General features: G+C 54.8%; 1 protein-coding gene across 1 annotated transcript; it reads left to right on the plus strand.

Moving 5' to 3' along the window:
• Positions 1–507: 507 nt before the first annotated feature.
• LOC119109312 (neprilysin-11) lies at positions 508–14,460 on the plus strand (the record flags this gene model as incomplete). Its single annotated transcript, XM_037232917.1, is given in 11 exon segments — positions 508–621; positions 2,911–3,114; positions 6,385–6,512; positions 7,950–8,053; positions 8,461–8,687; positions 9,191–9,359; positions 10,713–10,836; positions 11,516–11,771; positions 12,563–12,658; positions 13,206–13,282; positions 13,741–14,460. Coding segments are annotated over 10 exon segments (1,401 nt in total).

Below are 14,460 nucleotides of genomic sequence, written 5' to 3' on the forward strand. Positions count from 1 at the left end.
GATGGCCACACAAAGTACTGTCATTTGTTGTGAATTAGTTAAGCTGGCGTTAAAAATCAGTGGTGTTGCGGGTGCGTCGTTTGTAAGGACTTTTTTTACTGTTCTTCCAGAAAGTATTTGATTTCTTATATTCCCGGAAGCAACATTTCAACACTAGATTGCGGAACCGTGATGTGCGCATGTGTTCTGAAGTGCCGACAGCTGCTTTGCGTCTTGATCCGCCAGACCTGTCTGTTTGGTCTGGTCTGGTCGATCTGATCTGATTGATCTGATCTGGTCTGATCTGATCTGATCTGGTCTGGTCTGGTCTGGTCTGGTCTGGTCTGGTCTGGTCTGGTCTGGTCTGGTCCGGCCCGGCCCGGCCCGGCCCGGCCCGGCCCGGCCCGGCCCGGCCCGGCCCGGCCCGGTCCGGTCCGGTCCGGTCCGGTCCGGTCCGGTCCGGTCCGGTCGGTCTGCCAGACCGTTGAGTCCGTTCGCCGACACATCGCTGTGGTTCTCTTGCGCCTGCAGCTGCGGTCCATTTACTCCGAGTTCGGACAGGTGGCCGTTAAAAAGCTCTGTGTGGACACGCGCCACCGGCAGTCTCTGCTGTCGCTGAGAAACAAAATACTCCGCTATACCGTAACTATTCGCCTGCCAGCACTTCTGTTTTCCGAGTGTGCCGCGCTAGATCGCTCGATGTGCCCGCCGGCGTGCTCCCCCTGATAGACGCTATAGGCCGCTGTTTGCTATGACGTCACGTGTGGCAGCTTGGTTCGTAGGTCTTCTCCTCGTAGAAGTGGCGCAAACATGCACCGACGCTTGGCTCTGTCATTTTCTATTCCATTTACCAACCCCTTTCACGTGGTAATATATTGGGCTGATCGTTGGGGGAATGGACCACATGTCTTAACGTCGGCGAACACTGCCAGTAAGGAAGAGGGCCATCATGTAGCCATCACAATAAGTGGTCTTTCATGGTCATGATATGGGTATTGTGAAGGCATTTGCAGTGAACAAATATGTGATTCTAGCTGTTCTTTGCTGTGGCGATTTTAACAGGGTGGTAGGTTCAGCGCTTCGCACGGTCGCAAAACACTTTTTGGTGAAAATAATTGAGATGCATCGCGAATTGGCTCCGTAATTACCAGAAAATCCATTTGCTTGCACAATGGGTGCACGACTATTGATGGGTTCGTGCTGTTGCTGGAACGTTGATTTTGTGTAGCTGGCGTTTTTGCGTCATTTAAGGTAATTGCATCCACTGTTGCAGTGTCCACTATTGTTGGCCGTTTTCGCAATGCGTCGAGCACTGGCCTTGAGGTCGACCAGAAGTTAGATCGCCACCCACCGCTCCCTCCGCGCATGCGCTGTTGGTTTTCTCGTTGGCACTCCGCACGCTTGTAATGTTAGATGACACCGCGGACTCCGCAGGTCCCCACACACACCAATGTCCCTGGAATGGGTGTGACGGGATCGTAGGACCGTTTTCAGTTGACGTTCTTGAGCCCAACCGCAAGCTTGCCGACTTAACCCTCCCGTCCCCGTACTTGTGGAACCGCGCCCTGTCAGCTCAGTTGCAAACCCTTCAGCCTAAAATAATACGCTCATGAATTCCAAGCAATACAAGCATTAAAGGAAAATGGGAGAAACCTGGTTTGCATGCAAAGGATTTCCCACTTTCTGCTTTGTCCTTCCCTTACTGCCTGGAAATAACAAAATCAAACGATGGATTTAAGATAAACGTGCTGCTATGTTCTCGAAACATTGAAGCAAAGTTGGTCCAATTCGTGTAGAAATCAGCATTTGAGACTAACGTGGGTTGATCGACTCGGGTTGAGCCTCCTCGGTCGACTTGGGGAAACTGGATGTATTTGCAGTGCGTCAAGAATGTTCTATTCTACGTGACGTCATTAACCTTTGCCAGGCGTGTTGGCATCACGGCTCGTTTTTTGTTTCCATCTTCGTAGCTTTCGTGACAACAACTGTGCGTGCAAAGACACAAGATTTTCGTTTGCAGGCACTTTGAGTGCCTCTAAGAATGGAAACTGCAAATTATGCTCTATTAAACTATACAACACTCATCACTCGTGGTCTGCCGTGGGCAATACTGACCCATTTACTATTGGAATACACCCTGCGTCCCTGCTGCACGAGCAGTTCTGTCACATCATCAGACACCTAGCGGTAGTCTGTTTCAACCTCCAAGATGAAAGCCTCCGGCCTTTGTCTGCATGGGTGCTGTGTAGGTGGCAGTGCACTGCTGATTGCATGCGTTGTACTGCGGGCTTTAAAGGGCGGTGTCACGTCTTTTGTTATCTGCTGCTGGCGTAGCCATGCCTGAGGATTGCATGCAATGCTTGTAAGCACAAACATGGCCGAAACCGTAGAACAACTCAGTCGCGGTGTGCTATGTGATAGCCGCAGCATGCTTGGATACAGCTTCGACTTGGCAGCAATAGCAGCACGCCTTGTACGATGTATCAGTATTCAAGTGCACTGGTGCCCTCGCTGATTGCTAGGTGGTGATGCGTCAAGCGTCTTGCTCGCTTGCCAGTAGGGGTAGGACCGGAGGATGCAGCCAGCATCTGCGTGTCACGTTTTCCATGCCTGATGCAGCTTAATACGAATCCGATATATATATATATATATATATATATATATATATATATATATATTGTTTCTGCAAATGCATTTTACTGAAGTTGGAGGGTGGTTGTTGTCATCAGTTTCTAGGCTGTCAGTGATGAAGTCGATCGATGCATTGCTATGATACGTCATTCCTGTTCTGCTCCCAACTCTTCAAAGCCGCTGCAAAATTTTCCGCATCACCACATGAACCGCCCTCGACCGTCACCAGCACTCCAGCGACCCTGAGCCCGTCTGCTGCGCCAGCTGACCGGCCGCGCCGACTCCGTCCCGTGGCCACAGGTGGTGACGGCGTACCAGCGCTACATCCAGGACGTGCTGCTGCGGCTGGGCGCCACCACCGACCGCGCCAGCCGCTTCGCCCAGAACATGTTCAACTACGAGAAGCGGCTGGTGGAGGCGTCGCTGGAGCCGCTGGCGCTGCGGGACCCGACGAGGTCACCGCGCCGGGTGACGGTCGACTGGCTGCGCAAGGAGTCGCCGCAGGTACCGGCCGGCGCGCGCTGGTCTCGCGTTATCGCGCAGCTGACCACGCCCCGATACCGCTTGCGATCGAGGCCGTAAGCGTGCTGCAGTGCTGCCTTCCGTGGTGGAGACAGGGACCCGTTGAGGAGGCATGCACGCTGTTTTGTTTCGCTCGGGTTTTTGCGATTCATGTTCATGATTGCATATTTACTGTAATGGCTTGTTTGGTTTGTGGCGTACGCTCTTACGCTGTTAAGGCCGATGACGTAGGCTAAAACTCCCAAACGTCGGGAACATGCCTTCCCATGGCAAAGTAGAAGATAAGATTTCACGGGCACCATGATCGGTTTACTCTTACTCACAAGGGCTTTTCGCGCGCTGAAAAGCCATATAAACACGCGCATCGTTGTCGCGCAAACATCAACGGTACGTCATGGAGGCATATCGAAAACAAAATGTACGCCGCTCGGTGTTCAACATGGACGACTTCTGACTTTCCTGGAGATTGCCCTACGCACGGCTTGAGTGGTTTGCTCGTAGGCATGTCACAGAACCGGGGCTGTAGTCTGCCCTCCTCTTTAACATGGGACTTGGACATAACGTAGGTGGAAAGGAAAAAAAGGATTCACAAAAAGGGCTGACCCATGCTTTTTATGAAGCTCTTAAGCCCCGTGACATCTGATTTGGGTGAACCGACTTGTGTGACCAACTCGTCGGCAAGCTCACGTTTGCAATAAAGGTGCATGCTGTGTGTTCTATTTCACGTGTGTTTATTTAGTTCCGGGATAATTGCCTAAAACTGCTCCCCACCGTCCTCGTAACGACAGGCCTTCGGCCTTTTTTCTCACAAGCGGCGGGAAATGGGGGCCGCCTGTGCGCGGCTCCGCCCGGCAGCGGAGCTGGGCCGTTTATTTGGGCTGCTGCCGGCTGTTTGTAAATGGAGTCCGGAGGGGACCGTGTCACCAGCTCACCTGCGCGGCGCCCAGCTCGCGGCGAACTCGGCGCACCGCCGACGGCCGACGGCCGACGGCGATTCAACGCGCGTTTATTTTGGGGAGACATCGCGGCGCGCGATGTGGGGCCACCATCGCGGCGGCAGGGTTTGTTATGACGACTGTGACGTGTGTTAGCGCCGCCGGAGCCGCACCGCCGACATCCAGGGATGTCTCGTGGCTTCGGCATTCGATGCGCGCTCACTTTGGCCGTCATGTCCGCTGCTGGGTATTAAAGACGCGCTCGAGTGCGGTGGGGAATTGATTTGACCCCCCCTCCAAAGGTCTTTCTAGAATAACTTCCAAACGGCTTGGCGTAGCTGTGCCAAGCTTGGTTTGGCCGTGTGCAATTTAATAGCTGTCCTTTGGTATGCAAATTGTATGCACCGTGTTAGGTCGCTGACCTATGGCACGCCAAAGGCGGACCATGGCTGACAGCAAAAACAATTTTAAGTAAGTCGTTCAATCTGGTGGGACAACGGACTGTTAGGCGACGCCATGCTTCTTTGAGATGACTTCTTAGATAATTAGACAATGGTAGTTGAGGTCACGGCCAACGCCATTGATGTCGGGTATGAAGGTCAGGCCGAGGTTAGAACCAAAGAAGCTTTTTATTGAAAAACTTTGTTTATGGGGCGGTTTTTACGCCCAAATTTGACGCTCAATTATTCATTTTAGGGACGTCAACAGACATCTTAATGGGACTTCCTGCAGGTCAGATGTGCTCACTGACCTGAAATGACGCCGATTAGCCTTCTGTTAAGAACATACCAACTAGCCTAATGATCGGCGCTCATTGATTTTTGTAAAGTCGAAATAATCGACTGGGTTATTGGTTACCGTAATGTAAAGGCAATTAAGGTCACTCACCTGAAGTGAACACCTGTGAACTTTTGCTTAACCGAGGCATCTATGGTAGATGAAGTTGCATGAGGATGTCTGAGGACTCTTCCGACACCTGATGTGAAGTTTATTCTTTTTCAACTTATTTGACCAGAATGTCATGACCTAGAAATTGTGACACAAGTGATTGCACACATAGACACACCTCTCCTATGAATTTATTGCTTCTAGCCCTCAGTTTTGGGCATTTTTAGGGAAATCAAATTGATCCCCACTCGAGCGCGTCACATTCAATACCCACCCTTGCGCGTGTTAAAAGGGTTGTTCCACATTTGAAGATGTTGAGGAAAGGATCAGGTATGATGAAGCGGTTTCACTTGTGACTATCGGTTTTATTTAAGTGTAAAAGACTGTCCTAGGCAACATAATTTAACCATTTAGTGAATATGCTCCTCAACGTGTAATCGTTTGATTGCGTCACGAAACGTCTTTATGTTGTAAGTCGCTGCCAGACGGGCCGTGTCAGAATTTCCACTGTAGCGAACGGGCTGACTCACCTGTAGTACTTAACCTTGCCGAGAGGCGGCGTGTGCTGCCAGAGGGTGCTTGTGGAGCCGGATGTTGTATTGTGCTTGTGTTTTGGATCGTTTTAGTGGTGTTCTTGCATGTTTGTGCTGGATTTTATATTGTTCACTTGCACTCACTTACTCGGTTACGGCGCTATTCTTACGTTTTTCGTTTCCCAGTCTTCTAAATCTTCTAATTCGAATCCGTACTATCACCCAAGTTATTGTGTTGCATAGCACGAAACGTGTCTCGTGTTCGAGACTTGCACGAAACGCCTCACATGGGCTCAGGGCCAAGTGAAGCATGCGGATGCCAAAAGTCGTGCTGACGTACACCAGAGGCGAAAAGGTCGGTGATAATTTGTGTCGTGACCTTCAGCACTACATGGCCAACAAGATGGCAGTGTTCACGTGACGTTTCTGTGACGTTATACATGCCTGGGTGACCTCGAAATAGTCTGCACGAAATAAGACGGCCGAATTGACGGGCATCCAGCTCAGAAACGAAAGAATTAAAGTATCGAAGAGGACATGTGTCTGAACTACACATTTATCTCTAAAGTGACTATCTCTGTTCAAAACCCGCATACAAATGTGGTAACTCCCTCCAACTACATATAGTCGCACGATGGAGGGAGGGGGAGGGGCTCAAAACCACGAAGCCCCAAAGGCTTCTTTTGGAATAACTTCTGAAAACTGTATTTTTCTGGCATTGAAGGTTCACTATCAGTAACCTTTTTTGACGTCATATTGGTGATATTTTGCTCAAAAACTGCTTCGTAGGGTGAAGGTGGAAAAACTCATATGGCGGGAACGAAGACTTGTGGACCCACGCTTCCTCACGAGTGGGGACTGTGCTGAGGCTGCGATGTGGGCTCATCCGTTTTCAGATTGACTGGCTGAACACCCTTCAGAGCGTGTATCCAGAGGCCAATGTCAACATGGACACTGAGATCCTACTCCCTGATGACAAGTACATCGTGGAGCTCTCGAAAATTATATCCAGCACCGGGAAAAGGTGGGCTGTCTAGCCTGTTCAGGCGCGCCGCTGTTGTCAAGCGTGACCTCGCTTGCCGTAGTGCCACCGCTTCATTGTCTGTGGCCGTCGTCTTCTCTGTTATTATTGTTATGATGTTGGTTACCGTGTTAATCATGATAAGGATGGCTGTGGGTCGTGATAGCTGCGTGGTTGCACAGCAGTGTGTTTCAGCATGCCCTGCCTCATGTCTTTGCTGGGGACGGAGCGCTGTGGATGTCTCCGCCAGACCAAGTGTTGGAGGGAGTTGAGCGCGCCACCTGGGTCACCTCGTAGGGTGTTGTAGAGAGGTCGCCACATGCGTGTTCTTGAGGGGATTGTGTACTCCAGCTTTGGAATCTGGAGGTAAGCCGTACGGCTGGGCTAACTTTGATCTTTGATCGTCGAAAGCGAGATGGCGCGCTCTGATCGACGCTGCTAAATAAAACGAAGTGCGTTGATCTGGGACTGTTGTCGGTTTCGGAGAATTCAACCACAGCTCCAAACAGCGTATTTTTGCTGTCTTCTTTGCTGTTTTCTGTTGTCTGTTGTCTCCGTTGTCTGTCTGTTGTCTGAGTATTTCGCTATTCGCATGTGTCTATGTGCGTCATTTGTTAATCTCAGCCTGACCCGTTACGTGCGGTGCGTGACCGGGTTTAGTTTTGTCCACTTGTTTTGTTCTCAAAACAGGACGTCACTGGAGGTCGGGATTGTATGACATTGGTGTTTGCCACCACTTCTCCAGGAGGTACGCGTTTTTGGAGTAATAAACCTCAGCACACACACGAGAGTCGTGTCAGAGTGTGCGGCGATGCATTTAGTACTATACTCGCCATTCATTGACCAAATGCCCGCATCATATACAATGTCTTCTTTATGTGTTCTGACATGTGCCTGTGTTGTGGGCGGGGCGGGCCGTGTCCATTTTTGGCGTGCGTTAAGATTTCGTCACAGGATTATTCCGTTTAAATGGATTTTACCATTAATGGTGGGATCACGGGGTGAGGTCCTCGTCAGCTCGCTTCTGTCCCGGTTAGCGCGTTTATGTCCCTGTGAGGTCACCTGTGGCCTCGTGAGGTCACGTTTATCCCATTTGGTTTGCCTCTGTATCCGTGGTTTTGTTTGCTCGTTTTCCGGCTTGTGTCTATATGGCCTATCGATCTCTACGGGCTGGCCTCTATTTCCGTGAGCTCACCTCTGTCTCCGTGAGCTCGCTCTTGACTCCGTGAGCTCACCTTTGGCTTCGTGAGCTCGCCACTGTCTCGGTGAGCTCGCCCCTGTCTCCGTGAGCTCGCCATTGGCTCCGTGAGCTCGCCTCTGGCTCCGTGAGCTCGCCTCTGGCTCCGTGAGCCCGCCCCTGTCTCTGTGGGCTCGCCCCTGTCTCCGTGAGCTCGCCTGTGTCCGTGACCTGTGCGGTGACCTGGGCGTCGGCCGCCGCAGCTCGATGAACGCCTACCTGATGTGGCGGCTGATCGCCGGCTACTACCCGTACCTGCCGGAGCATGACCGGGCCGTGCTGGACGTACTTCGCTCCGAGCTCACCGGTGAGAGGCCGGCTGCCACCGAGCTCACCGGTGGGAGGACGGCCGCGGCCGGCACGGCGACACCAGTGACCACCTGGAACGTCATCGCCAGCATGTGTTTTTGTTTACCGTAAATATCGGTTCGTGGTCAGAGCTTAGGTGCGACATCATGGCATTCAATCATCGGTAGCAAAACGCGCGGCAAACGCGCCATCCCATTCGTTAGGCCTAGTTTGTGTATCAGGTGGCTAGCTCCTGGTTTCAAATTCTCCGTTTCCGTTTGTGTCCCAGCGCGCGCGGGACCACCACAACACAGGACTGGGGCGACGGACCCGATCGTCTCCAATGACCTGACCTGACATGACCTGACCTGGCATGACCTGGCCTGGCCTGGCCTGGCCTGGCCTGACCGTCGTCCGCGCGTGCAGGTGTGAAGCAGCCGCCGCCCCACTGGCTGACCTGCACGCGCATGACTCGCGAGTTCTTCCCGCTGGCGGCCGGCGCGCTGCTGGCGCGCGACGAGCCGGTGGAGGCGCGCGAACTGAGTCAGCGCGCCGCCGAGGACCTGTTCCGGGCGCTGACGCAGAGTCTGGGCAGCGTGCTCACCTACAGCCGCTTCATCAGCGAGGAGAGCCGCGCCAGCGTCATCCAGAAGGTGGGCCGGCTGCTCCTGAGTACACTGAGACCGATCCTGAGGAGTTGTCTGGCGCCCCCGGCTCGTCGCCGTGCCGAGTGGGGTGGGGTGGGGTGTGGTGTGGCGCTGCTCCCCGCGGGGGTCGGCTCCGCCAGCCAGCACTGTGCACGGGGTGGTAGTGTGTGGGCTGGCGGTTCAACGACGGCCTAGTGGCCTAGCATTGCAATAATCAGAATTATGGGCGATGTCGTCCGCACTGCGCTACTAGAGCTGGAAATCCACATGTATTTCCCACAGCGTATACTTAACCGCGATTGTGCAATCGTTCAGACCGATCCTGCTCCCAGCGAGATTGGGATCTAAGACGCCTGTTCGAATCCGGAGCGATGCGTGCACATTTCATTGACGTCATCAGATATTCGACGTGACAGATCGCGGCACAGAGTCTGCCGCATGCTTCCACTGGAGTGAGCGTCGAGCCCTCGAGCGCGTCCGGCCGCCGCACCGTCCGCCGTCTGCCACAGGTGACGTCACTGGACCTGGTGGCCGGCTACCCGCCGCTGCTGCTGGAGGATAAGCTGCTGGACCGCCTGTACAGCGACCTCGCCGTGCTGCGCTATGGGTTCTTCGAGAGCGTGCAGGCGGCGCGTCGGCACCAGCGCGTCGTCCAGCAGAAGGCCTACCTGGCGCCTGGTGCGTGCGGCGAGGCGCGACAGGCAGCCGCCACCAGCGGCCGCGAGATGGGACGACAGTCACGCGCGTGCGGGGAGAGCGGCAGGCGGTCTGCTGAGAGATGGCTGCCGTCTGATGACGTGATGTTTTGATGGCGTCGGTAGCACCTTCCCCACGCCCTCCGCGCTCAGGTGTATCTTCAATGCAGGCATGGGTCTAGGTTCTCATGGAGGATGGGACTGTGAACTTGAAGGGGTCCTGCATTGGGGCGGGGACCTGGTTGCGACCCCGTTACGACCAGCTGACCGTTGTCCGAATGTTGGTCACGTGACCTCAGATGCATTGGCAAACAAATTACACATATAATATTGCGCGGGCATTGTCTGTGACGTACCATATAGCTGTGGTGTACCAGCCGTGGTCCGGACATTGTCGCTGGTGTGTTAGCCGTGGTCCGAGCACTATCGGTGGTGTGCCAGCTGTGGTCCGGACATTGTCGGTTGTGTACCAGCCGTGGTCCGGACATTGTCGGTGGTGCACCAGCCGTGGTCCGGACATTGTCGCTGGTGTGTTAGCCGTGGTCCAAGCATTATCGGTGGTGTGTCAGCCGTGGTCCGTGCATTATCGGTGGTGTACCAGCCGTGGTCCGGACATTGTCGGTGGTGCACCAGCCGTGGTCCGTACATTATCGGTGGTGTACCAGCCGTGATCCGGACATTATCGGTGGCGCACCAGCCGTGATCCGGACATTGTTGGTGGTGTGTCAGCCGTGGTCCGAGCATTATCGGTGGTGTGCCAGCCGTGGTCCGAGCATTATCGGTGGTGTACCAGCCGTGGTCCGGACATTGTCGGTGGTGCACCAGCCGTGGTCCGTACATTGTCGGTGGTGCACCAGCCGTGGCCCGGACATTGTCGGTGGTGCACCAGCCGTGGTCCGTACATTGTCGGTGGTGCACCAGCCGTGGTCCGGACATTGTCGGTGGTGTACCAGCCGTGGTCCGTACATTGTCGGTGGTGCACCAGCCGTGGTCCGGACATTGTCGGTGGTGTACCAGCCATGGCCCGGACATTGTCGCTGGTGTGTTAGCCGTGGTCCGAACATTATCGATGGTGTACCAGCCGTGATCCGGACATTGTCGGTGGTGCACTAGCCGTGATCCGGACATTGTCGGTGGTGTGTCAGCCGTGGTCCGGACATTGTCGGTGGTGCACCAGCCGTGGTCCGGACATTGTCGGTGGCGCACCAGCCGTGACGCCCACAGATTATCGTCAGCTATGATTCGCCAGTGCTGCCGTGTGTCCTGTGCCGACGGCGGCGGGGCGCCTGCTCCGGCCGCTGCTCCCGTCTGACCGCGTCCACTCTGTGCCATCCAGGCCAGCAGTGGGAGCTGGAGCCGTTGCTGAACGGCGCCAGCGTCAGCTACAGCAGCGCCAGGAACGCCGTCGTTGTGCCGGACCAGTTGATGCGGCCCCCGCTGTTCGACCCCGCTTACCCGCCGTGAGTGACAGGAAGGGGGTGGGGGAGAGGGGGGGGGGGGGGGCGGGCGCTGCTGGGGCTGCCGTCGGCCCGGTCGGCCTCACCCGACCCAGTCCGTTGCAATCTTACTTCCCCTAACGTTAGCTGGGACGCGGTAAGATACAGCTGACTTGCTACAGACATTGTACCGTTTGCAATACTGCCAGGAAGAGAGGTCGTTTGGGTTTGCGCGGGGACGTTGTGTTGGAGCGACACCGGCGTTCCTGAATAGGAACAGATATGTGGCATGGTGCAAGCTGCCATTGGCCAACGCTGTACAATATCATCCAATCGCACATGAGCGTGTCATGTTATTGTCAGTATTCCATAGGCATATTACACGCCAAAAACCGCAGGTGTGGTGCCTGGGTATACCAGCGTACTTGCTTTTTAATATCAGCATTGACTGGGCTTAGCGGTTGGTGCAACGCGAGCAATCTATTGGTCTCCAGTTGGTATGTTACCTTTTTTGTTTTGCTTTCTTGTGAATAATACGCCGAACGGGTTTACACAATTCGGAGCCGTGATTCGCACAGACCAGCAATTGCAGTCGATCGTGCCCAAACTAAGAGCACTTTGCCGTGCTTGAACGAAAAAAATGATTGTTGCAATCAAAGAAATATACATTTCTGTACGATATTCTAACCCATGATGTTTCCAGGCCATTCCAGTATGGTGGTCTGGGTACGCGCTTGGCGGACGCCATCTTGTCCTCGATCGACCACAGCAGCTTGACTTCATCGATGGACCGGAGTAACGCGACGACGACAGACCACGAGACGATGGCGCACAACCAAGAGACGTTCCGCGCATGCGTGTCGGCCGCGCTGGCGGCGGCGGGCGTCCAACAGGCGACCGTGGCACGGGTCTCGGCGTCCGCGTCCGTCCAGGTGCTGGCCGTGCGGCTGGCCCTCGAGGTGAGAAGCTCTCCCGCTCAGGCTCTTGTCCGGGTGGTTCTCGGGATGAGGGGCCGTTCCGCTTAGGGTGCCGTTGGGCCGGCCCTCGAGGTGAGGAGTCGTCCCAGACAGGGGGCAATCTGGTGGGTCTTCGAGGTGATGATTCTTCCCGCTGGGGTGCAGTCCGGTGGGTCCTTGAAATGAGCACTTCCCCGTTCAAGGTGAAGTCCGCCTTTGCGCTGCTGTCAGCAGACTGGGACTGATCAACGCGCACCAGTCTGTCTGACCGCTGGACTGCGGATATTTGGTATGGACGACTGAATCGGTTCAGTAGAACTCATCCAACGACCACTGCTCACCTGGTTGTCTTGCCGTTGACGGCGGTAAACCGTAATACAGCCGGTAATGCGCCACGCGCACCACACGGCCTGCTCGTGGTCCTCCGCCCTTGATTACGGCGCCCGTCTATTGACACCCGATCGTTAGTTCTAGTCACTCAATGTGTGCTATCTCTTCCTTTTACCCTCCTCTCGTGCTTCTTTTGTTCTGCGTGCAGGTTATTATTTGGTGTCACCAGCGTACATTTTTGCGGTTTGCTCTGAAGCTGCCGCGTTGACAATCCTCTCCCGTCTCGAGCACTGGCCAATTTTGTTATCTGGTTTGAGCCAGCAGATGGACGGCATGGCTGCCCAGCATTGTTCTGCTCTCCGGCGCCCTCCGTCAGGGGGGGGGGGACGTGTCAGTGATGAACGGTCAAGCCGAGGGGAGCTGCCGACCGGTGGGAGTTTCCCAGACATGCTCGCCTGTTCCAGACGTTGAAGGATCACCTGGAAGAGGTGGGGGACAAGCAACTACCGGGCCTGGAAGCGATGGAGGCAGAGAAAGTGTTCTTCATAGCTTACGGCCAGGTGAGAGGTGCCGAGATGCTGGCAACAGCACAGCGCAGCCACCGTATTCGATATATGCATTGAAAGTATAAATAACCCAAGCATGATAAATTGAGGTGTCGCGGTATGCAAAGGAGCGGCATTTTCGCCGACATTTCATTATACTTGATACGGGCACCATACGCTGTTTCTCGGCTTCGATTGTCATGCTAAAATCAACCGACGACAATATGTTTAGCAATCATTTAAATATCTTATGAGAATGCTACGAGTTTTTGTGACGTTCGAATGAATGACGTTTCCGGACAGTGTGCACGGCTGTATTTCCTCGAAACGTGGGATATCATCGTATCGCCCAATGATTGCTAGAAATATTTCAATCACTGCTCCTTCGTATGGTGGAGCCCGGTTGTTTTCAGCACGGGAACTCATGGCACCTATTTACCAGTCATTTTCCGATTAAGATGGTGTGGTTTATAGCATGCTTATGCTTTGGCGTGGTGATATTTTCCCTGAATAGTTGACGAACCAGACGCACTGCTAATACGTATCTTTGTGTCCTCTTCAGAGCCAATGTAGGCACAAGACAGAAGAGAAAGATCACTGGGACGAATTCACCAAGTTTTCGTTGGATGGGAAGATTAAGTGAGTCCGAATGATCATAATTTCATATATCACGTGCGAGACATTGCACCCATCTCGTGTAAGAAATTATTTTATGATTATTTTGTTCAAAGATGTAGCAAGTAATTAGTAATTGTTATTATTAATAACGATTAAGTTTTAATTAAGGCCTAATTACTAAGTCTGAATTACTATAATGAGTCAAAACAGTATCGACCAGTCCGAGTGGCACACGACACTATGATCAATAAACGGTAGCTTCTGTGGAAAAACGTACAACGTTGCTGTCACCGCATCCGACTGTCAGTCTGCGGTGTCCTCACACCTGGTGGATCCCGACGCCACGGCTGTTCTCCGTACGCCAGCTGCGTCAGCCGACGAGCGGCCGGGCCGACCCGAGCGCGTCAGAGAGCGCCGTTGGCGTCGGGGCGGCCAGCGAAGCGGCCGCCCTCCCGGCTGACCCTGCCGGCTGTCCGCAGGCTGGACCTCGCCGTCGAGCAGGCGGCCGCCTTCCGCGACGTGTTCCACTGCAACGCCACGCACGCGCACGTGATCGCTGGCCCGTGCGGCGGCTTCGTGTGAGACGCGCCGCCGGCGTCGCGCGCTGCCCGGGCATCCCCCGAGGCACGAAATCGGACAGCAGGAGCGCGTGGCCGGATCGGGAGGGGGCCGGGCGCGGCCCGTCGGCTGTGACGGACGCCGGTGGGGCCCCCGCCGAGAGCGTGGGTGGCGCGCCGGCGGCAGCCGTGTCGGACGCGCTGTGGAGGCTCGGGCCGCCCCGACCGGCGATCGAGGGCCGGTGCGGGCTGGAGCGGAGCAGGAGAGGCTGAGGTGGCCGCCGGAGCGGTGCAGGAAGCGGCCGGCCGGTGCTGCGGCCAGCATGGTGCCGCCACTTCGGTGGACGCCGTTTGTCATTGGCGCGTGCCCGCCGGGTTTTGGGAGCGGGACAGGAGACAGTGGTTACGCGTCCCGGGTAGCACTGGTGCTGACTCCCAAAACCAGTGAGGCATCGGCGGTTCGTTGGCCGTGGTCCTTTCTTCGTGATGTTGTTAACGGCCGACGGTGTGGTTCTATGGCACCTTTGTGTACGTTAAAGTGTTGTCGTGGATGTTGTGTGCGGTCACCACTCATTTCACGAGCCGGAGGGACTCGGAAACATGCAGAGCGATGCAGCTGCCTTCGACTGAACCTGTCAGGCT

The sequence above is a fragment of the Pollicipes pollicipes genome, unplaced genomic scaffold, assembly GCF_011947565.3.
Source record: "Pollicipes pollicipes isolate AB1234 unplaced genomic scaffold, Ppol_2.1 Scaffold_7231;HRSCAF=8579_pilon_pilon_pilon, whole genome shotgun sequence".
Lineage (NCBI taxonomy): Eukaryota > Metazoa > Arthropoda > Thecostraca > Pollicipedomorpha > Pollicipedidae > Pollicipes > Pollicipes pollicipes.